This window comes from Loxodonta africana, chromosome 7 (assembly GCF_030014295.1).
Source record: "Loxodonta africana isolate mLoxAfr1 chromosome 7, mLoxAfr1.hap2, whole genome shotgun sequence".
NCBI lineage: Eukaryota > Metazoa > Chordata > Mammalia > Proboscidea > Elephantidae > Loxodonta > Loxodonta africana.
In genome coordinates this window covers 8110996-8135547 of record NC_087348.1, presented here as the reverse complement: position 1 = coordinate 8135547, position 24552 = coordinate 8110996, and the positions used below count along the sequence as shown (strand labels likewise).

At 42.3% G+C, this 24552-nt stretch overlaps 2 protein-coding genes across 2 annotated transcripts in view; one reads left to right on the top strand and one right to left on the bottom strand.

The window, feature by feature from the left end:
- The window catches only part of SPTBN2 (spectrin beta, non-erythrocytic 2), a 71901-nt gene extending 60343 nt beyond the window's left edge, over positions 1-11558 (bottom strand). Inside the window, exons 1-2 of the mRNA XM_064287728.1 lie at positions 11225-11558; positions 9913-10327 (exon numbers count right to left, since the gene is read on the bottom strand). The gene's annotated coding sequence lies outside the window, so the exon portion shown is untranslated. The remainder of the gene's footprint in view (positions 1-9912; positions 10328-11224) is intronic.
- A 143-nt stretch (positions 11559-11701) lies between these two features.
- TOP6BL (TOP6B like initiator of meiotic double strand breaks) overlaps positions 11702-24552 on the top strand; it is a 91168-nt gene continuing 78317 nt past the window's right edge. Inside the window, exons 1-2 of the mRNA XM_023559554.2 lie at positions 11702-11777; positions 13963-14104. Of these exons, the coding sequence (XP_023415322.1) occupies positions 11748-11777; positions 13963-14104 (172 nt within the window). The 5' untranslated portion in view covers positions 11702-11747. The remainder of the gene's footprint in view (positions 11778-13962; positions 14105-24552) is intronic.

The window sequence follows — 24552 nt, the reverse complement described above, 5'->3', positions numbered from 1 at the left end:
CTTGAAATACAGTTGAAAAGGATTGGGAGGGGAGAGCAAGAGAGTTTAGAGCAACTGTGGGACTCTGTTCTCTGTCTGCACCAGCAAATGATAGTAACCCAGGGGTAGGCAGAAGTAGTTTACACTCCATTTTCTTCCTGGAACTCTGAAAACTCACAGCCTTTTAAAGTGCCCTGTGCTAACAAGGAGCAATCACCATAGAATAGAAATGGCCAGTGCAAGCAAAGCGAGTCTGAGATGAATTTCCCATCCTCTTGCCCAGCCTTCTCACCCCTCTACCCCTGAGTCTCCCCTGGCTCCTTGACACTAGGAGGAGATGTTCCAAGGAACATTGAAATGTTCCTTGGTGCCCAGTCCCTGAGAAGAATGTAAGAACTACTTGAGAATGGAAAGCCAAGGTACCTTTAGGGATTGCTGGGGAGTGGGGTGAGCGCCACACAGTGGAGGTAAGGGGTGGATGCCCCAAGCCAAGGACCAGGTAGGAGTTCAGGAGTACCCGGAAGAGCTGAGGTGGGAGCCACTGAGCTTCCCACGGAGCATTTGCTTGCTTTGCCTACGCCGAGACCATAGGTCCCACCTGCCAGGAAACTGTGCAGCAAATGCAGTAGCAACAGAGCCCAATGCTCAAGATCAAGGGAAGGAAGCTACACTTCATCAGCTAGGCCAGGAAGACAGGAGGTGGCACGTGGTCTTGATGCTTCCTTCCTGATGTCAGGATGATACCTGAACCCCAACCTAAAACATCATGAGGAGAAGGGACTGGGTGGAGAATCTTAAGAGTCTGAATTAAATCGTTGAAATGACTGAGTTGTCTTGAATTGGTTAGGTTTATTCTTTTCTTGGAAGTCTCTGGGTGGTGCAAAGGTTAATGTGTTTGGCTGCTAACCAAAAGTTTGAGTCCATCCAGAGGCACGCTGGAAGAAAGGCCTGGTGATCTACTTCTGAAAAAACAGCCACTGAAAACCCTGTGAGCATAGTTCTATCATGACCCGCACGGGTCATCATGAGTCAGAATCAACTCCATGGCAACTAGTAAACTGTGGCATTCTTTTTCTGCCACAGATAGAAATGGGGGCTGAAGAGCTAAGTTGAGAAATAAAGACAATTACCTATTTTCTCACCTGAGTCTATGACTTGAAATTGCAAATAAACCTGCTGCACAAGAAGGGTCAGAATAGTGGGCTTGTAAGGGAGCTCTAGTGCCCTGTGGGGACCAACTCAATTTCTGGTGAGTACTGTTCTACTGTAGACCAGGACACCAGTGGGACACCAGCTCGGGATATGACTCGTAAAGGATGAACATGTATCTCAAAGCAAAATCTGAAAATGGGAAAAAATGAAAGCCTCATGTCCAGTGGGGCATTTTGATAGGTGGGGATGGGGCATGGAAGACAGCTTGAGAGTCCTACCTCAAGCTCCATTACACAGTGAGGAAAATCGGGGGTTCCAGGAGCCAAGCAATGTTGTGAGTGCATGCTGTTGTTGACTAAACTGGAGAAACTGGAACTGATTTGTTTGGGGACACAGAAGTATCACATCCATTTATCTTCGTCCAATTTGGATTCAAAACAGCACTTATTTATGGACTGCCCCTCCCAAACTATTTTTAACTTGAAAACCTAAATACCGCTCAAAACTGGGCCTAAAAACCCATTTGAATGATTCTGACCCACCTGGGAACAGGCTGACATCAACCATGACCCTCAATACTTTTAATTTTACCAGTCAATAAGTGAACCCCTTTTCTCTCATAAGAAGCCCATGCCTCAAACCCCTGGGAACATACAGACCCTTTGAAAAAGCACCTGATCACGCCCATGTGGCTGAAATGGCAGCATCTGCTTAATACTAATTAGCTGAGGAGAAGTCTTTGATTTCCGTGATCAAATTGCACTGGACGATTTGAGTTGTGCCAGGAAACATACGGTGTCAGGACCCTGAAAGAGTAGACTTTGTAGACATCTTTGAAGCTGTAGACATCTGAGGTCAGTTTTCTGCATCTTCCCTAATTTACTTGCACTGTGGTAGCTAGCTCACCATTTCAACTATTACCGGCATCCAAAGCTTCTTGGTAGTTGAGAAACTACACCTGGATTCTTAGGACCTTGTTTAAATTCTGGCTCATTACCCCCTAATTGTGTCACCTCGGCCAAGTTATTTAACTCCTCTAAGCCTTAGTTTCCTCTTTCATAAATAGAAGATAATTTTAATGCAGGAAGTTGTGGTGAGAATGAAATAAGGCATGTCAGGTGTATGACACCTGCTGGCAGATAAGAACTCAATAAACACTAGCAATTTGGACCATCACTATTTTACTGATTTTGCATGTGGGAAAATCTTGCCTTAAGCAAAACATATTGTATGAGAATCTAGATTTACATAAAAGGTTAATACGGAGATTACTTGTATTACAAAAGGATTCTTCTATTTATGAAAGAACAGAAAATAAGAGTTTCTTTAAACAAGCAACTTCCCTGGCTTATGACGCATTCGAGTTATGACGAACTACACTTACGACCATCCGGTTTTTTGTTTTTGTACATCTTATCGCTAGTAATATATACTACATGCAAAGTTGCAGCACGTAATTTGCTGATGTTATCATTCTCAGCTGTTCACTCACAGATGTTCCATGTTATAATGTACTGTTCAAAACACTGCCATATAGCAGGGTATGAAAAATAAAAAAAGAGGTACTCAACTCACATCAGAACTGACTTGCAACGGAGTTGTCGGAATGGAACCCTGTTTTAAGTCAGGGACTACCTGTATATCAAAAGTGATTTGATTCACATAAAATTTGCTTTCTACAATGTTTAGGGATCCAGTGAGTGTACAAACCTCAAGACATCTGTAATATACTCAGTCAGGCCAGGTCTGAACCACTGGGACAGGTTAACAATAACAGTCCTGAGGATTCTCCAAGCCCCTTTATAAAGGGATTAGATGGATTCTCTGTGGTCTCAAGTGCAGAGCTAGGACCAATGGATGAAAGATATACCCATTTTATCAGCTTGATATAATGACAAACTACCAAATTACTGCCGTCCAAAACTGGAATGGGTTGCAACTTCCCCAACCTGAGTTTTTCAAGTAAAAGCTGGATCTCAATGTGTTAGGACTATTGGAATGACGATGACATGGAGTCCTGGTGTCACAGTGGTTAAAGCGCTCAGCTGCCACCTAAAAGGTCGGTGTTTGAACCTACCAACCGCTCCATGGCAGAAAGATGTGGCAGTCTGCTTCTGTAAAGATTTACAGCCTTAGAAACCTTATGGGGCAGTTCTACTCTGTCCCATACGGTCACTATGAGTTGGAATCAACTCGATGCCGGTGGATTTGAATTTGAATTGCATGAAACAGGGAGGTGAACTACGTCAGTGTCTCCCAAGCCTAAATATACCAAATATGCTATACAAACTAATACATTCTCTACCTTGGATACCAGGAAGAGGCTGAGGAAGGAGGTAGAGAGAAGCTATTTAGGAGGAAGAGTAGGGAGAAAGAAAATGAATTGGAAGAAATGTTGTTTCTCTGGTTGGGAAATCCTGGATTAAATGACCTTTAAGATTTCTTTTAATTTAAAGATTTCTAAAACTCTCAAACTGTTTCACAGACATTTATTTTAACTATATTCCTGGGAGAATTTTCCTTTTTTAGTTGTGGGAAACTAGAACATGACGCCTAAAGTAAGTGGTGAAGTGGGAAAAATAATTCAAGCACTCTGACCCTTTTAGACTTTTGATTTCATAGCCTCTTTTCAGCTGGTCGTTCTAGGTGAGAATGAAAGTTGGGGAAACAGAAGATAGTCGTGGCCTTAAAGCTAGAACCAAGGAAAATCAAGTCAACTTCAGAAAACAGTGAAAAATCAACACAACAGTGGATGGTAATAGCTTTAAAGTCTTTATACACTAGCATTCCTGGTAAAGCACAGCAGAGCACGGTACTCATACCAAGGCTGAAAGAAGACTGAACATGGAGCCAGCGTCCTCTTTAATGGGGCTTTTACCAGGATCTGTGTCCCAATTAGCCTACTTTTCTTTCAGATAACACTGATCTTCTGGCCTTTGGATCAATAAGTTTTCTTGGCCATATGCAGCCAGATTATCGCGCTGTTTCCACTCCCAGGGCCTCAATGCCACGAACAATATTTCCTTTCTAGTGGATATCAGCTGGCAGGACAAACCCAGCCCTGCTCAGAGAGAAAGTAAAAAGCTAATTACCGAGAGCAGAACCACTTTGTGATACAGATTTTATTGGTTATCCAGACAGAGGAGAAATTGGACACTAACAGGGAAGGAATGAAATCTCCTGGGCTGGCCCCTGCACGTGCTACCGATGGATAAGACATCAGAGGCTGCGCAATGGGCGACTGTCAGCCAGGGGAAACAGGAAGTTATCCAGTATTATAGTCAGTCAGTCTAAAGAGACGAAGAAAACATAATGAATGGGGGCAAAGAAGGAGAAACTACCCTAGAATACTTGTTATACAAACTTTGGTATTGTCCCAGAGAGAGAATCCTTCCTTTGCCCATGCGTCTTAGAATGGGAAAGAACAAATGCTGTAGTCCAAGAATTGGCACAAAAGTCAGCACCACTATGGCCTCTAGAGCCCCCATAACCTAGCATTCGTCTGCAAGAATAGTACTATTTGACCCCTGATAAGAAAACAGAGAGAGGTGAGTGGTGAAGCTGCCCCAGATTCTGTGCTCCAGGTGGAGAGAGCCTCAAGAAGGTGAAGGGGATGAGCTAATCTGAGCTTCATGGCCCCATTTCCAAGGATGTGATTAGTGGAGAAGCATCTGGGACCTGTTCCATTTCAGGAAACCCGGTTATGGGAACTGGTGGGGGACAGATTTGGCTCAGGACCCGGAAGAAGCAGTTAACCCTTTCCTATTGTCTGTATGGGAAACACTCTCTTAAAAAATATATATATATGTATAATAAATATATACTTTTTTTTTTTTTTTTTTTACATGTGCTCTTCTACCCTCTTGTCTGTAGTTGCTGTAATTTCTTTCCCATCCACTTCTTTCTCTGGTCATTATGGCTTCGCCCTCATACATTCTCTAGTGAAGGTGAGGTCTCCTCTCTCCCCTGTTTTGAACTATTTATTTTTAGGCTTCCAAACAGGTGACCCTGTATTCTCATTTGTAACGTTGGAATTATTTCATTTTTCTCTTTTGTCTTCTGGTCTCCCCTTCCCCCATCCTGAGGAACATGGAATACATTTCCCTGGAGCTAAAGACATATGAATGAAGATATATACGTGAGTATACCCTGCCTTCAGCATTGCGCTTGCATTAAGAATTATCTATATGAGTTTAAACTGACAACAGTTAATCTAAAGCACAGATGAGAACTTGAAGGGGCAGAGAGCCTAAATTAATGATGAAACAATACAGGTGGAGATAGTGAGAATGGTGACACAACGTGAAGTATTAACCAACGTCATTGAACTGTACATGTAAGAACTGTAAACGGGTTTTTGTTCGGTTGTGTATAACGCCACCAAAAATAAAATATTTTTTAAAAAGAGTATACTCGTAAGTCTATTTTCCTGCGTAAGTTACCTAGCTCCCCAAGGAGGTACTTGGGGATGGGTTTCTTGCCTAGCCAGGGTACATCTAAATACACCAGAGGGTGGCCTTTCTGCTCCTTCCCTTCTATTCCTTCATGTGAGTCTATTTCCAGAGTCCTTGGCTGACAATTAGACCTTAAGCTGTCTTTATCGCTTCTCACAATCCCCATCATTTCTTTATCAAAGGGAATATCCACAGGAAAGATCCTAGGACAGAGTGATAAATCAGAACTGGAAAGAGCCTCCTATAATAGCTGCCTGATTCTCTGCGCCCAGGAAAGAATCTCCTCAAAATGACTTAGTTTTCCATCAGCCTAGCTAAGCAGACTGCAAAGATGTTTTCTACCTAAACTCCTAGGATCAATCTCTTCAGGGCTTTCAAATGCTCTAGGCGAGTCTGAGAATAAGGTGGTGCCTAAGAAGTGCCTAGGAACAATATGCACAGAGAGGGCACACTCAAAAGAGAAAGACAATTAAACAGTCCCTAATGTTGCTGTTCAACTGGCAACACTACCTACAACGCTCTGGTTCCACTCAAACTCTTGGATTTGGATCAGAATCAGTCTGGGGTATACACCCCAAAGAAACAAAAGCAGAAATGCAAACAGACCTGTACACCAATGTTCATTGCAGCACTATTCACAATAGCCAAAAAATGGCAACAACCTAAATGTCCATCAACAGATGAATGGATAAACAGAACGCAGTGCATACATACAATGGAATATTACTCGGCTATAAAGAGAGATGAAGTCCTGAGACATGCTATCACAGGGATGAATCTTGAAAACATTATGCTGAGTAAAATCAGTCAGTCACAAAAGGGCAAATACTGCGTGATCCCACTTACATGAAATATGCAAATGTAGAGACATCAAAGCTTACTAGTGGTTACCAGGGGTGCAAAGAAGGAGAAAAGGAGGAGTCATTGCTTAGAATTTCTGTTCATGGTGGTGGAATAATTTAGAGAAGGATAGTGGTAATGGTTGTACATGATGAACACAATCAATACCACTAAATTATACATGTAAAAATTGTTGAATTGGCAAATGTTTTGTTATATATATATATTTTTACCATAATAAAAAAAAAAATCAATCTGGAGCTCTCTCTCCCCTTGGAAATGGGCCTGTGAAACTCAGATTATCTCGAGGACTTCTCCACCTGGAGCACAGAACCTGGGGTCTGTCCCAGAGGATTTCTTCTCAGACTAAGCAGGATGTTCAAACTGCATATGAAGGAGTCATCCAAATGCTGAGGCAGGTAGAGGAATGGTTGTTGTTGTTGTTAGGTGCCATTGAGTTGGTTCGGACTCATAGTGACCCTGTGCACAACAGAACAAAACACTGCTAGTCCTGAGCCATCCTCACAGTCGTTATTATGCCTGAGTCTACTGTTGCAGCCACTGTGTCAATCTAGCTTGTTGAGGGTCTTCTTTTTCACTGACCCTCTACTTTACAAAGCATGATGTCCTTCTCCAGGGACTGGCCCCTCCTGACGACTTGTCCAAAGTATGAGACAAAGTCTTGCCATCACTGCTCCTAAGGAGCATTCTGGCTATACTTCTTCCGAGACAGATCTGTTCGTTCCCTTGGCAGTTCATGGTATATTGAATATTCTTTGCCAACCCCATCATTCAAAGGCATCAATTCTTTGGTCTTCTTTATTCATTGCCCAGCTTTCGCATGCATATGAGGAGACTGAAAACACCATGGCTTGGGTCAGGCACACCTTAGTCCTTACAGTGACATCTTCGCTTTTTCAACACTTTAAAGAGGTCTTTTGTAGCAGATTTGCCCAGTGCAATACGTTGTTTGGTTTCTTGACTGCTGCTTCCATGGGTGTTGATTGTGGATCCAAGTAAAATGAAATCCTTGACTATTTAAATCTTTTCTCCATTTATTACGATGTTGCTTATTGGTCCAGTTGTGAGGGTTTTTGTTTTATGTTAAGGTGTAATCCATACTGAAGGATATAGTCTTTCATCTTCATCAATAAGTGCTTCAAGTCCTCTTCACTTTCAGGAAGCAAAGTTGTGTCATCTGCATAATGCAGGTTGTTAATTACTCTTCCTCCAATCCTGATGCCCCTTCCTTCTTCATATAGTCCAGCTTCTTAGATTTGCTCAGCATACAAACTGAATAAATACGGTGAAAGGATGCAACCCTGACTGCACACCTTTCCTGACTTTAAACCATGCAGTATCCCCTTGTTCTGTTTGAACGACTGCCTCTTGGTCTATGCACAGGTTCCTCATGAGTACAATTAAGTGTTCTGGAATTCCCGTTTTTCATAATGTTATCCATAGTTTGTTACGATTCACACAGCTGAATGCCTTTGCGTTGTCAAGCCACCAAGTCTAAGACTGGAGAGAACTGGCGCCTGAAGACACTAAGACCCAGAAGGCCTAGGCTGAAAAATCTAGAGCAACATTGAAAGGCTTCTTGGTTGACTTTGGTAGCTCTTAACGTCGGGGAAGTCATTTAATTGCTCTGGGCCTTAAATTTCCTCATCTATTTTTGATAACAGGATTGAGTCTGATGACCTCCACGGTCCTTTCTGGCTCCCACATTCCATTGCTCTGAGAATGGGGTCTAAGTAAAAATCAATTTAATAACATAGAGTCCAATAGTATGTTAGTCACGAGACCCCAAACAGGGTGGAGACACACACGGATGGGTGAAAGAAGGGCTGGGGGCTATGGCTCATTTATGACTTACTTTGTAGGAGATGAGGGTGTCTGAGTTCATTGGCTTCTTGGCTTTTACACGAAGGGGTTGGCTTCTGATGGTAAGGTTAATGCTCCCATACTACAGAACCTTGAGACAAATAGGTAGGCAGGTCACATCCAGGTGGGAAATGGACTGGGTTGGAGAGCAGAAGGAGGGGTTAGGAGATCTTGGTTCAGATCCTGGCTCTCCCTTCACAAAATGAGGGTCGTGCAACCTCTTCTTGGAGCCTCATTTTCATCATTCATAAAATGAAGGTATAACACCTTCTTTACAAGATTGAGAGGATTACTGAAGATAAATAAGACAATGTGAAGAGCACTTAGCATAGAGTAAATACCAGATGTCAAGCCTGCATCAAATCCTGCCTGACAATTGACTCCAGTGTCCCGTAAAGGCACAATATAGGATGACAAGGATTTACGCTCTGGAAAGTGCTGAGGGCAGGCTGTTTTAGTTTCTTAGTGCTGCTGTAAGAGCAATACCACAACTGGGTAGCTTTAAACAGACATTTATTTTCTCACAGTTTAGGAGGTTAGGGGTCTGAATTCAGAGCACCAGCTCTAGGAGAAGGCTCTCTCTGCCTACTCTGGGGGAAAGTCTTTGTCTCTTCAGCTTCTCTTCCTTGGTTCCTTGGTGATCTCCATGTGGCATCAATTTTTCTCCATTATGCGCTTGTGTCTTAGTCATCTAGTGCTGCTATAACAGAAATACCACAAATGATGGCTTTAACAAAGGGAAGTTTATTCTCTCACAGTTGAGTAGGCTACAAGTACAAATGCAGGGTGCCAGCTCCGGAGGAAGGCTCTGTCAGCTCTGGAGGAAGGTCCTTGTGATGCATCAGTCTTCCCTTGGTCTGGGAGCAACTCAGCACAGGAACCTCAGACCCAAAGGACGTGCTCTGCTCCTGGCACTGCTTTCTTGGTGGTATTAGGTCCCCATGTCTCTCTGCTCGGTTCTTTTATATCTCGAAAGAGATTGACTTAAGACACTACCTAATCTTGCAGACCTCATCAATATAACTGCCGCTAATCCATCTTATTACATCATAGTGATAGGATTTACAACACATAGAGAAATCACATAAAATGGTGGACAATCACACAATATTGGGACTCATGGCCCAACTAAGTTGACAGGTACTTTTGGGGGACACAATTCAATTCATGACAGCTTGCTTACTTGTGTGCCTAATCTGCTCCTTTTATGTCTCAAAATTGATTGGTTTAAGACACACCCTACACCAATATGGCTTCATTAACGTAAGAAAACTCTATTCCTGAACAGGATTACATCCATAGGTATAACCCAAAAAACCCCAAACCCGTTGCTGTCAAGTTGATTCCGACTCATAGTGATCTACAGGTATAGGGGTTAGGATTTACAACACATATTTTGGGAAGACACAATTCAACCCATAACACAATCCACATCAAAGGCTCCCTTCCTCACTTCTGCCTACATCCGATAAGGAGGGTGGGTGTGTTCCGGCTACCTTTATTAGGCCTCACCTGCCTCTAGGATGGTGCTGAATGTTGCATTCACCTCATCCCTGAGGCTCACTCCAAGAACAAGGGCTGGAAGCCAGGTCAACCGACTCACCTGAGGTACTTCTCCAGTGGTAACTGTGCCTCCGCCCTTCATTCCCAATGCCATTCTCAAGGTGGGGCATTTTCCGCTGAGCCACCACTCTCAATGGGAGTATTTTCAAGAGCCATCTTCAGCACCTTGATTTCTCGCTGACCAAATAGTGAAGATAACGATACCTCACAGTACAGTTATGAGAGTGAAAAAGTTCATGTGAGGAGCCAGCGGTGTTCAACAACAAGCAGTCATTCAATAAATGTTAGCTTCCTTCTCCCTGGCAACTCTGCTTCCTAAAGAGGACACCCGAGAGATAGTGATGGGGAGAGGAAAGCTCCAATGATTCCCCAAATGCCAGCTCTCTTGCCAAGTCTGAGATGGTATTATGACGAATTTTCCAGAAATGGAGGCTGCCTTTCTCCAAGAGGTCTACCTGTGAGTAGGAGAGGTGGAGAGGGGGTAATCAGCACTGAGCACAGACTCAATAAGAGTATGATTCAGGTCTCAATTAACATGTCCTTTGGAGTAGTACCAAGTGTTGTGTACTGGGCAGGCATTCTGCCAGCTCCCCAGGCTGTTCTGTCCAATCCTAGCTCCTTAGAGCTGGGGTGGAAAAATTTTCTCTGAAGGAGAGCAGTCAACACCCTGTCCCACCCTTCTCCTTGAGCAACTCTTTGCCAGGCAGAAACCTCTCACCAGTTTTATTTTGGTTGCTGGAAACAGCTGCAAGATGATCAGCAGTTATGGGCTCAAGTCTCTCTCACCATGTCTCTCCCCTCCCCCCACCCCCCAGATCAGCAGGAGTTAGCAGCTGGAGTCTGCAGGACTACCTTCCTCTCAGCTGAGAACACTCCTGGAAAATCCCAGAACGTCTCCCGTCAGAGGGAGCCTAGGAAAGCTGCTCCCACAGTTGGCATTTTTAGCACAGAGGCACATGTCGGGAGAAGCTGGCTAGGCCCCCTGGGGTTAGGTGGGTGGGGGGGTGTGGTTGGGATGGGTTGTCAAATAAAATTCAGGACACCTAGTTCTGAATTTCAGGTGAACAAATCTTTTTTTTTTTTTTTTAAAGTACAAGTATACCCCAAATAAGCAGCCCTGGTGCGGCAGCGGTTGAGGCGCCGGCTGCTAACACGAAGCTTGGCGGCTGGAACCCAGCAGCTAGCTGCTCCTGGGGAGGAAGATGTGGCAGTTTGCTTCGGTGAAGATTTACAGCCTTGGAAACCCTACGGGGCAGTTCTACCTTGTCCTAGGAGCAGGAAGCAGTGGGCTTTTTGGTTTATACCCCAAATATTGCATGGGACATACTTAAAAAAAATAATTTGTTGTTTACCTGAAATTCAAATTTAGCTGGGTGTTCTGTATTTTCAGTTAAGAAGTCTGGGAAAGGGAGACTGGCCTAGGGCACTCTGGCGCCCCGCAGGGAACCAAGACTCGGGAGTCAAGAGGCAGCTTCGGATTTAGCAGGGCAGCTTCTCCCGGCTGAGGAAAAAGGGTCTTGGAAGGCGTTGAGGGCGGCCAAAGCGCTCTGAGCAGGGATGAAAGCGGGACCGTGGGAAAGGCTCTTTCGGGAGGCAAGAGGAATGGTGGCCTCATTCCCCACGCCTCCAGTCCCGTTCGCCGCAGGCGGCCCCTTCCCTCACCGCCACCTGGCTGCCCACGGTCGCCGCCGCTCCTGAAGGCACCGGAGTGCGCCCGCTGGGGGCGGGGCGACGCCAACGCGCAGGCGCGGTGAGCAGGTGGGCGGGGCGTGCGCGCAGGCGCGGCCGGGCGAGGGCGCAGGTCGAGTCCCGCCTCGCGGTGGCGGCTGCGGGCTGACAGCTCTCGACGAGGCGTTGCTGCTGCTCCCGAGCGCAATGGAGGGGACGGCCTTGGCCGTCTGCGAGGTGATGCCGGGAAGGGAGAGAAAGCAGAGAAGGAGACTTTACGTGGAGAGGGGGTTCGTGAGGGGACCGCGAAGTTTGGGCAGAGGGGTCCCGCGTGGCCTGAGGTGGAGACCGAAGGCTCAGAAATGACGTGGCTCGGTGAAAATCAGCTGCCTCAGTGGTGGTGTGAGGAAGGATAGGCCCGGTGCGCGGAAATGCTTTGGGAAGTAAAGCTGCCTGGGTCCTCTGTGAGGAGTGTTGATTCAGTTGAGGGAAATGACCATACCTGAGCGCCAAGTGCCTTCTCTCTCACACACAGGAGTAGATGACACCACCCCCACTTGACAGCTGAGAAAACTGAGGCTTAGATGTCACCAGACAGTTAGGGTTAGAGCCAAAAGGTCTGCTGAGGAGGTTGGTCACCCAGCCCGTGCCGGGAGAAGACGCCAGAAGAAGGAAAGGACATGGGCAACCCTGTGGGGCAATCGGACCCAGAGCAAAGTTCAACCAAGGAGGGACCCAGCAGTGCAAAGTGGGAGCGAGGAAAAGTCATTTTAGGCCCTCGGGTCAACCAAGTGCAGAGTCCTGGGGCCAAGCTCTGGCTCTGGAGCAGCTGGGTGATCAAAGGGTGAGGTTCAGAGCCCTCACCAAACACCCACCCCACCTCTGACCAGAGAGAGCTTCTCTGCTGTGGAAGGTTACACTAAACACGTCACACTTGTTGTTGGGTGCCATAGAGTTGATTCTAACTCATGGTGACTCTGATCCCATGCAACAGAGTGGAATTGCTCCATAGGGTTTTCTTTAGGGAGCAGATTGCCAGGTCTTTCTTCCATGGAGCTGTTGGGTGGATTCGAACCACCAACCTTTGAGTTAGCAGCTGAGCACCTAACTGTTGCACCACCAGAGCTGCTTTTACAGCCATTCCTGAAATGAATTCTTAGCTACTGGCCTGTGAGCCATACTGGGCAGATAAAATAGAACCATTGGCTCTATGGGCACCTTCAAGACTTTCCAGTCTTCCAGCTTTCTTATGATGGAAGAAAGTTGGAGGATTAGATTTTTCCAGACGACAGACCTAGGTTAGAATCTAGGGCTTCTGACTTACAGGTCAGTGCTCTCTCATTATGGGTAAAGAAACTACAGGAAAATCTTGACTGGGAGCATAGGAAGGCAGAGAGTATATGAGGGAACTTGCTGTACTGTAAAAATACTGTTGTATGTAGAAAGCCTGCAAGCCATCCATATGAACTCTGGTACATACTGGGGTCTTAATCCCCAAGTTCTCTTAGCTCAGATTCCCTACCTTAAAAAAAAAAAAAAAGCTAATTTTCTTTGTGGTACCCTAGTGTGAAAGTGAGAGTTTACTTTTTCCAGGAATAATAATGGGAATTAAATATGTTTTATTTTAAACTTGCCCTGTCAAGATCGAGTATTTTATCTAGACATCTTGGAGACTTGTTCAACTTAAAAATATTGTTTGCAGTCTTTACTGAAGATGAAATTATTATTAGGAGTATAGCTAATATGTATCAAGCATTTACTATATGGTTTTTTTTTAGGCACTGTGTTAAGCATTTTGCACATATTGTTTTGTTTACTTTCAGCAACAGCCACATGTGGTAGGTTTCTCTCCATTTTTATAGATGAGGAAACTGAGGTGCAGAGAGGTTAAGTAATTTGCCCAGTGTCAGAGGTTAGAATTTGGCACAGCAGGGATTCAAACCCAGACATTTGCCTCCAGAGCCATTGTTCTTAACTGGTATTCTGACTCTCAAGTACGTTGATTTAATGAAAGATAAAATTATTTACAACCAGATGTCACTCTTGTTCATAGTCTTCATGTTGGCTTTTGTTTGGGGAGGAAAAAAAAAAAAAGAAAGGAAGAACAAACTCCCACTTAATTTTTTTCATAATTATTATTTCCAGATGAACTTATCCTTTGAATAAGTCAATTTATCGTCCCCATTTCCTGTGTTGTTGGGCATTGTGTTGAATTCCAGTCTCCTTTCTTATGTCATTCCCCTAGTTACTCCTTCTGTGTAGACACAATGCTCTGCTCTGCACAAATGTAATTCTGACATTTTGCAAGCAATAATACTATTTTTTTTGGAAACTAGAGTTATTAATTTAACTGTATCACAGATTTATTATTACCTTGATTTCTAAAGAAGATTGTGTTTTCTTTGAATTGTGCCCTTTTCAGATTTTGAGATACTTAATAATTCACTGGAAATGTGAAACAGCAGGACTACCAAAGGGGGCATTGTTGGAAGGAGAGCTAGTGATTTCTACAGAAGCGTTAAATTCTGAGCACCAGGCAAATGCTCTTCATTGTGTAACAACTAGTAAGTGGAGGAAGAAAAATTATTCATTTTCTGTCTTTGTTTTGTGATGATTTATGTTATAGTTTATTTAAAAAAATTAATTAGTCATAATCTTTTATCATCATTCTGGGTTGCTCGATAGTGTGAAAACTTAAGTGATTATGTAATAAGTATCTGGTGATAGATTTACAAATGTGTCACATAGGAAAGGTGAGTACAATGACTCTTATCACTTATTTTACTGGCTTAAGTCAAAATCACTCAGAAACAATCTCACTCCTGCTGTTGATTTTAACCATCTCCTCTTTCACAGAAAAATTGTATTACATTGTGTTTTAGCGCCTTTTTCTTTCTTGTCCAGATTTTGGTGGTTGCAAAAGAACCGAGAAATAAGGGAGAGGAAAATAAATAAAGTGATAAATGGTGCATGTTTTGGTTATCCTGACTTACAGTTAGTTTGAAGATACATACGTCTTTCATTTGGCTCTTAGCTAATATTCTTTCACCATTTTTGCCTATACTTTTGAGGGGAAGCTGATGCATTCAGTTGCCCTGGAATACCTAATTTTCTTGAACTAGTGATAGCTCTTTTGTCTTTGTGTGTGTGTGTGTGTGTGTGTGTGTGTGTGTGTGTGTAGCTTTACTGAAGGATACTTTGGATACTCAGCCTTAGAGGAGTCACCATGGGTCCCAGTTGAGATGAGGCAGTATATCAGGCCCTACAAGATATTTAAACACCTTAACTGTAATGACCTGTCTTCTCTTTGTGTACTTAGCATTAAACATCCACAAAGCAAGGTATGATTGGTTGATTTGCTGTTACTCTACATGAAATCCACCTGACTATAGAGTTCCCACCATTCATTAGAGAGATGCTTAGCTACCTGGCTAGGGTTATGATTGGTCTGTATATGGCTGTATTAGCTTGTGCATTGAAGCTAATCCAATAAACTGTGGCCGGGGGTTGGTTTCACCCAAAGCGAAGAGCTTGAGTCACAATAGCTCTTGACAAGAAATCCAGCTCTTCAGGCATTTTGAGCCCTAATGGACTTCTTTAGCTTGTCTAGTATAGGAGACATCTCTCTCCTTCTCTGTTGTCTCTGATCTTTATATAGTTATCTATATAATTTTTTTGGCAGAAAAAAGATGAAACATGTTTTTTATAAAACATACCAATGTTATAGAAACATGTATTATAAAAAATGAGACTTTCCAGTAACCTCACCCCTAAAGATAGCCATTATTTACATTTGGTATATATTGTTCTAGAATTTCATGTGCATATGATTATAGTTATTACCAATTAAAAAATGAAATTATACTTAGGGATATGCTTTTTAGTAACTTAATACTTTGTGGACAGCATTTCATGTTAGCATATAGAGATATGCTTTTTTCTTTTTTTCTGGGAAAATATGTATTTAAGAAATATATACGTATACATACATGTGTATACATATATATTTACACACATTTAATGTTAGGCCTTGTCAAAATTATACATAAACATGGTGTGGATATCTTTGGGTTTATTCTACTTGGAGTTCATTGAGCATCTTGTATGTGTAGATTCATGTCTTTTATCAAATTCAGGAAGGTTTTGGCCATTATTTCTCCAGCTATTTTTTGATCCTCTCTTCTCCTTCTGAGGATCCCATAATGCATAACATGATGGTATTCCATAAGTCTTAGCTCTGTTCAGTTTTCTTTGTTCCTTTTTTTTTTTTTAATAATTTTTATTGAGCTTTAAGTGAGCGTTTACAGACCAAGTCAGTCTGTCACATATAAGCTTATATACACCTTACTCCATACTCCCACTCACTCTCCCTCTAATGAGTCAGCCCTTCCAGTCTCTCCTTTCGTGACAGTTTTGCCAGTTTCTAACCATCTCTACCCTCCCATCTCCCCTCCAGACAGGAGATGCCAACACAGTCTCAAGTGTCCACCTGATACAAGTAGCTCACTCTTCGTCAGCATCTCTCTCCAACCCATTGTCCAGTCCCTTCCATGTCTGATGAGTTGTCTTCGGGAATGGTTCCTGTCCTGGGCCAACAGAAGGTTTGGGGAACATGACCGCCGGGATTCCTCCAGTCTCAGTCAGACCATCAAGTCTGGTCTTTTTATGAGAATTTGGGGTCTGCATCCCACTGATCTCCTGCTCCCTCAGGGGTTCTCTGTTGTGCTCCCTGTCAGGGCAGTCATCGGTTGTGGTCGGGTACCATGTAGTTCTTCTGGTCTCAGGATGATGTAAGTCTCTGGTTCCTGTGGCTCTTTCTGTCTCTTGGGCTCATAGTTACCGTGTGACCTTGGTGTTCTTCATTCTCCTTTGATCCAGGTGGGCTGAGACCAATTGATGCATCTTAGATGGTCGCTTGTTAGCATTTAAGACCCCAGACGCCACATTTCAAAGTGGGGTGCAGAATGTTTTCATAACAGAATTATTTTGCCAATTGACTTAGAAGTCCCCTGAAGCCATAGTCCCCAAACCCCCGCCCTTGCTCCGCTGACCTTTGAAGCATTCAGTTTCTCCTGGAAACTTCTTTGCTTTTGGTCCAGTCCAGTTGAGCTAACCTTCCGTGTATTGAGTATTGTCCTTCCCTTGACCTAAAGTAGTTCTTATCTACTAACTAATCAGTAAATAACCCTCTCCCAGCCTCCCTCCCTCCCCGCCTCGTAACCACAAAAGTATGTGTTCTTCTCAGTTTATACTATTTCTCAAGATCTTATAATAGTGGTCTTATACGCTATTTGTCCTTTTGCCTCTGACTAATTTTGCTCAGCATAATGCCTTCCAGGTTCCTCCATGTTATGAAATGTTTCACAGATTTGTCACTGTTCTTTATCGATGCGTAGTATTCCATTGTGTGAATATACCACAATTTATTTAACCATTCATCCGTTGATGGACACCTTGGTTGCTTCCAGCTTTTTGCTATTGTAAACAGAGTTGCAATAAACATGGGTGTGCATATATCTGTTCGTGTGAAGGCTCTTATTTCTCTAGGGTATATTCCGAGGAGTGGGATTTCTGGGTTGTATGGTAGTTCTATTTCTAACTTTTTAAGATAACGCCAGATAAATTTCCAAAGTGGTTGTACCATTTTACATTCCCACCAGCAGTGTATAAGAGTTCCAATCTCTCCGCAGCCTCTCCAACATTTACTATTTTGTGTTTTTGGATTAATGCCGGCCTTGTTGGCGTGAGATGGAATCTCATCGCAGTTTTAATTTGCATTTCTCTAATGGCTAATGATCGAGAATATTTTCTCATGTATCTGTTAGCTGCCTGAATATCTTCTTTAGTGAAGTGTGTGTTCATATCCTTTGCCCACTTCTTGATTGGGTTGTTTGTCTTTTTGTGGTTGAGTTTTAACAGAATCATATAGATTTTAGAGATCAGGTGCTGGTCGGAGATGTCATAGCTGAAAATTCTTTCCCAGTCTGTAGGTGGTCTTTTTACTCTTTTGGTGAAGTCTTTAGATGAGCATAGGTGTTTGATTTTTAGGAGCTTCCAGTTATCTGGTTTCTCTTCATCATTTTTGGTAATGTTTTGTATTCTGTTTATGCCTTGTATTAGGGCTGCTAACTTTGTCCCTATTTTTTCTTCCGTGATCTTTATCGTTTTAGTCTTTATGTTTAGGTCTTTGATCCACTTGGAGTTAGTTTTTGTGCATGGTGTGAGGTATGGGTCCTGTTTCATTTTTTTGCAAATGGATATCCAGTTATGCCAGCACCATTTCTTAAAAAGACTATCTTTTCCCCAATTAACTGACACTGGGCTTTTGTCAAATATCAGCTGCTCATATATGGATGGATTTATATCTGGGTTCTCAATTCTGTTCCATTGGTCTATGTGCCTGTTGTTGTTCTTTGTTCCTTTTTCTGTTTATTCCTTGGATGCGATAACTTTAATTGTCCAATCTTCAAGTTCATGGATTCTCTGACACCTCAAATCTACTTTTGAACTCCTCCAGTGAATTTTTCCTTTCAGTTGTACTTTTCTGCTCCAGTATTCTATTTGGCTCTTTTTTATAATTTCTCTCTGTTGATACTCTCTTGGAGCCCTGGTGGCATAGTGGTTAAGAGCTACAGCTGCTAACCAAAGGGTCAGCAGTTCAAACTCACTAGCTGCTCCTTTGAAACCCTATGGGGCAGTTCTCCTCTGTCCTTTAGGGTCGCTATAAGTTCCAATCGACCAGATGGCAACAGGTTCAGTTTTTATTGATATTCTCGTTTTATTCATGCATCTCTTTCTTGATTTTCTTTAGTTCTTTGTTTATGTTTTCCTTTAGCTCTTTGAGCATATTTAATACTGATGTTTTAGGGTCTTTGTCGACTAAGCCCATTATCTCAGCTTCCACAGGGATACCAACCAAACCAACCTGTTGCCATTGAGTAGATTCTGACTCATAGCGACCCGATAGGGCTAGTTTCTGTTATTTTGTTCTTTTGAAGGGACCATCTTTTCTGTTTCTTTGTATGCCTTGGGTTTTTTGTTGTTGTTGAAACCAGGACATTTGGCTATTACAGTATGGTACCTCTGGAAATCAGATTTTTTCTCTTTCCCAGGGTTTGCAGTTTTGTTTTTTTCTTTTTCCCCTTCATTTTTAAATTGTTGAAGGCTGTAGTAGTCTGTTTTTTTACTGTTTTTGCAAAGACTGCCTTTCTGGATGTGTATGGACATTGAAGTCTTTGTTCCTTAGCTTGTGTTCAGCTATTGTTTTAATAGAGATTTACTTAAATGTCAGGGGAAAAAATAATAATTTAAAAACAAAATAAAAAAGCCTCTCTCAGTCTTTGAAAATTGGCTCTGTGCTGGGGGTTTCCTTCAACTTTTTGCCAGGCTTGCAGTGAGCCTAGGGGTCAGCTCAAGATAAAAATGTAGAGCCTTCTCAGGTAATATCTGAGCATGCATCTTGCCCTAGGCATATGTATGGCTTTCTCAATTCCTCTGTATGTACAGTGCTTCTGAAAGCCATAATTTTCAAAGGAAACTCTTCCCTCAGCTTCTCCTTTCCACCTTTAGACACCTCTTGATTGCCGTAATTATACTCTAGCCCCAAGTGGCTACAGGCAATTGCAATCTTTGGGTGTTGCCTGCTGCCCCTCAGCCCTTCTTGAGGGCCAAAACAGGACAATGTATATCTGAGTCGAAAGCATTTCAGTCCTTCAGGCAGCCCCCAGAGAGGTTAGAACAGACATACAGAATAATTTGCGAATAAAGTCTGCCCTGCATCCTCTAAAGCCAGAGACTCAGCTCCCTCTCTGGGAGTGTGGGTGGGTGCTTCAGCTTTAGGATGACCACCTTGAGCCAGGAAGGGAGAGGGAGCAGGTGAGTAAACAACCAAAGTTTTCCTACTGATTAAATAGAAGTGGGCCTTTTCAATCTGGAAACGCATGTCCTTTGGTTCTTAGAAGTTTCCTTTGCATTCTCCGTTTTGTTTTCCTAGAACTTCAATTATTTAGATATTGGACCTCTATTTTATTTTTTTAAAATCTTTTCTCTCCCATTTTTTATCTCGTCTACTTTCTAGGCAGTTTCCTCAAGTTTTTCTTCCAGCCTTCCATGGAGCTTCTCATTTTTGCTATCACAGCTTCTATTTCCAAGAGCTCTTTTTTTCTCTCTCTTAATGTTTCTTTTTTTATAGCACCCTGCTCTTATCTTTCTGAGCATATTAAAGGTTTATTTTTGAAGCTGTATTTTTCTCTGCCTAGTTCCTATTTCCTTTATATTGCTTTTTTTCTTAAATTCAGTTTGGTTTCTGTTTTTCATGTTAGAAGCTTTCTTAAAATTCTTGGTTGTCTGCTTGTTTTTAATAATTGGAGACTAAAAAGCTGATTAGATGTTGTGGGTGTCATCGAAGAGTGATTTGACAGGCTTTTCATTGGGGGAAAACGTCTCTTCCTTTCAATATCAATGTCTTTAGGTCTTTGCTCTTGGGAGGATTAGATCTTGTGGTTTCTTCGCCAACGGGTAAAAAGCCAGGCTGCTGGCGTTCTGGGAATGGGCGAACAGACGGCTTTGGGTATCTCAGCATTCACTTTGTTATGTTCACTCAGTTCACCTGTTTTTGTACAGCTTTGGTTCTCAGTTCAGAGACCCATCTTCCTATCATTTTCAAAGACTAACCTTCCCCTTCCCCTCAAGGTTATGGAGAGCCAGTCCCTAGAATTCTGAGTGGGGAGGGAATCTAGAGATTTAACTACTTCTAATTTATTTTTTTCAACAGACTGTCTCTCCTTATTTTAGCTCCCACCCACTCCTACTTGCAGAGGTTCCTGATGCTGCCCTTCCTGAGCCTTTTGCTGTGTTTTGGGTTATTTCTCGCCTTTCTCATTTTCTGGTTTACAATTCAGTTTCTCAGGTCTGCTAAGTGGTTTTCCAATAGTCCTGCTTTTCACTTTCTAGAATTTTATTGCAATTATCATTATCTCAGGAGCCCTGGTTGCACAGTGGTTAAAGTGCTCAGCTGCTAACCAAAAGGTCAGCAGTTGGAACCCACTAGCTGCTCTGCAGGAGAAAGATGTGGCAGTCTGCTTCCATAAAGATTTACAGCCTTGGAAACCCTATGGCAGTTCTACTGTGTCCTGTAGGGTCACTATGAATTGGAATCGACACGATGGCAGTGGGCTTGGCTTGGTTTTTTATCATTGTCTTTTATTCTGTCGTTGTGTATTTGTGCCTTAAAAAATACCTCTTTACTATTGTTTTATTGAGATTTCAGGAAACAGTAAAGTAGATATGTGTGTGTTCAGTCTGTCATCTTTACCTGGAAGTATGATGTTTTAAAATTTGATTTTATATCTGTGATAATGAAAAACCAGCAAATTTTATTACTGGAATAATCCATCCATAAAAAACTTAGAGATGACTATATCGTTTTTTCCATCATAAATTGTTGAAGGCCTTAACAAGTATGATTATTTAACTCACTGTTTTTAAAAATGTGTGCATATGGCTTATGAGAAAATGGTAATGTGTGGTTATTAGGTGTTTTCAAGTCAGTGCCGACTCGTAGCGACCCTTTGTATAACAGAATGAAACACTGCCTGGTCCTGCGCCATCCTCACAATTGTTGTTATGTTTGAGCCCATTGATGCAGTCTATCTCGTTGAGGGTCTTCTTCGTTTTTGCTGACCCTCTACTTTACCAAGCATGATGTCCTTCTCTAGGGACTGATCCTGCCTGATAATATGTCCAAAGTATGTGAGACGTAGTCTTGCCATCCTTGCTTCTAAGGAGCATTCTATGTGTATTTCCTCCAAGACGGATTTGTTTGTTCTTCTGACAGTCCCTGGGATATTCAGTATTCTTCACCAACACCATAATTCAAAGGTGTCAACTCTTCTTCTGTCTTTTTTATTCATTGTCCAGCTTTCTCACGCATATGAGGAGTTTGAAAACACCATGGCTTGGGTCAGGCACACCTTAGTCTTCAAGCTAACATCTTTGCTTTTTAAAACTTTAAAGAGGTTTTTTGCAGTAGATTTGCCTATGTAATGTGCCATTTGATTTTTCAACTGCTGCTTCCATGGATCTTGATTGTGGATCCAAGTAAAATGAAATCCTTGACAACTTCAATCTTTTCTCCATTATCATGACGTTACTTATTGGTCCAGTTGTGAGGATTTTTGTTTCCTTTATGTTGAGGTGTAATCCACACTGAAGGCTGTAGTCTTTGATCTTCATTGATAAGCGCTTCAAGTCCACTTCACTTTCAGCGAGTAAAGTTGTGTCATCTGCCTATCACAGGTTGTTCATGAGTCTTCCTCCGATCCTGATGCCCTGTTCTTCTTCATATAGTCCAGCTTCTTGGATTATTTGCTCAGCATACAGACTGAATAAGTATGGTGAATGGATACAACCCTGATGCACACCTTTCCTGCCTTTAAAACACACAGTATCCCCTTGTTCCGTTTGAATGGCTGCCTCTTGATCTATGTATAGGCTCCTCATGAGCACAATTAAGTGTTCTGGAATTCCCATTCTTCTCAATGTTGTCCATATTTTACTATGATCCACACAGGTGAATACTTTTGCATAATCAATAAAGCACAGGTAAACATCTTTCTAGTATTCTCTGCTTTCAGCCTGGATCCATCTGACATCAGCAATGATATCCCTGGTTTCACGTCCTCTTCTGAATCCATCGTGAATTTCTGGCATTTCCCTGTCAATATACTGCTGCAGCCACTTTCGAATGATCTGCAGCAAAATTTTACTTGTGTGTGATATTAATGATACCGTTCGATAATTTCCATATTTAGTTGGCTCACATTTCTTTGGAATAGGCCTAAATATGTATCTCTTCCGGTTGGTTGCCCAGGTAGCTGTCTTCCAAATTTCTTGGCATAGATGAGTGAGCGCTTCCAGCGCTGCATCTGTTTGTTGAAACATCTCAATTAGTTTTCTGTCAATTCTGGGAGTCTTGTTTTTTTGCCAGTGCCTTCAATGCAGCTTGGACCTCTTCTTTCACTACGGTAGGTTCCTGATCATATGCTCCCTCCTGAAATGGCTGAACGTCAACCAGTTCTTTTTGGTACAGTGACTCTGTGTATTCCTTCCACCTGCTTTTGATGCTTCCTGCATCGTTTAATACTTTTCCCTTAGAATCCTTCAATATTGCAACTCAAGGCTTGAATTTTTGTTTTTTTCCAGTTCTTTCAGCTTGAGAAATGCCGAGCATGTTCTCCCCTTTTGGGTTTCTATCTCCAGGTCTTTGCACATGTATTATTATACTTTACTTTGTTTTCTGTGGCCACCTTTGAAATCTTCTGTTCAGCTTCGTTATTTATTCCATTTGCTTTGGGTACTCGATGTTCAAGAATAAGTTTCAGAGTCTCTTCTCACATCCATTTTGGTCTTTTCTTTTTTTCCTGTCTTTTTAATGACTTCTTGCTTTCTTCATGCGCGATGCCCTTGATGTCATTCCACAACTCTTCTGGTCTTTGACCATTAGTATTCAACGGATCAAATGTGTTTTTGAGATAATCTCTGAATTCAGCTGGGATATACTCAAGGTCATACTTTGCCTCTCGTGGACTTGTTCTAATTTTCTTCAGCCTCACCTTGAACTTGCATATGAGCAATTGATGGTCTTTTCTTCATTGGGCCCCTAGATTTGTTCTGACTGATAATATTGAGCTTTTCAATTGTCTGTTTCCACAGATGTAGTCGATTTGATTTCTCTATATTCCATCTGGCGAGGTCTGCGTGTATAGTCGCCATTTATGTTGTGGCAAATAGGTATTTGCAATGAAGAAGCCGTTGGTCTTGCAAAATTTGCTCATGTGATCTCTAGCATCGTTTCTATCACCGAGGCCATATTTTGCAACTACCAGTCCTTCTTTGTTCCCAGCTTTCACATTTCAATCACCAGTAATCATCAATGCATCCTGATTGCGTGTTTGATCAATTTCAGACTGCAGAAGTTGGTAAAAATCTTAATTTTTTCATTTTTGGCCTTAGTGGTTGGTGTGTAAATTTGAATAATAGTCATACTAACTGGTCTTCCTTGTAGGTGTATAGATATTATTCTATCACTGACAGTATTGTACTTCTGGATAGATCTTGAAATGTTCTTTTTGGCAATGAATGCAATGCCTTTCCTCTTCAAGTTGTCCTTCAAGCTGGGAGATCTTGGTTAAAATAAACTGGGTTTATTTGCAGTAGATCTTCTCAGAACTTTTAATATGCCAGTGTAGACTGTGAATCCACACTTACCAAATATAATTTGACTTTACAGCTCTTTGGACATTTTGAGGAATGCTGTTGTTTTAAAAATGTGTGTTCTGTAGATAGGTCTCTACTGTCATCTTTGCATCTAAAGTATGTTGTTGTGTGCTGTCTAGTCTATTCCAACTCATAGCGACCACATGTGACAGAACAGAACAGCCCCATAGAGTCTTCTAGGCTGTAATCTTTAAGGAAGCAGATTGCCAGTTCTTTTTCCTGAGAAGCTGCCGAGTGGGTTTGAACCACCAACCTTCTGGTGAGCGAATGTTGTGCCACCAGGGCTCCTTATCTGATGGATAGCACTTTATTACTCTGGCGCAGCAACATCAGAACTTTTGCTGAAACTTAGGGGCTGGATGGGATGTGGAGCACTCAGAGTGATGCTTTCCTTGAGCACATTCACAAAAAGTGGCCTGTTTTCAACAACTGTTGATATGATTTGATAGTTGTTAAAACTAAGGTGAGACGATGTTAGAGGAAACAGTATGAAATATGCAATTGAGAAACATTATGGACACACTGTGAGACGTAGAGGTTGTGCTTTTTTTCCCCAATGTTCTGTTGTTAGGTGCTGTTGAGTCGGTTCTGACTCATAGCAACCCTCTGTACAACAGAACCAAATACCGCCCAGTCCTGTGCCATCCTCACAATCATTGCTATGTTTGAGTCCATTGTTGTAGCCAATGTTCTAGCTCCTCCCTAACCCTGGAGCAGGTCTGCCACCACCCATCAT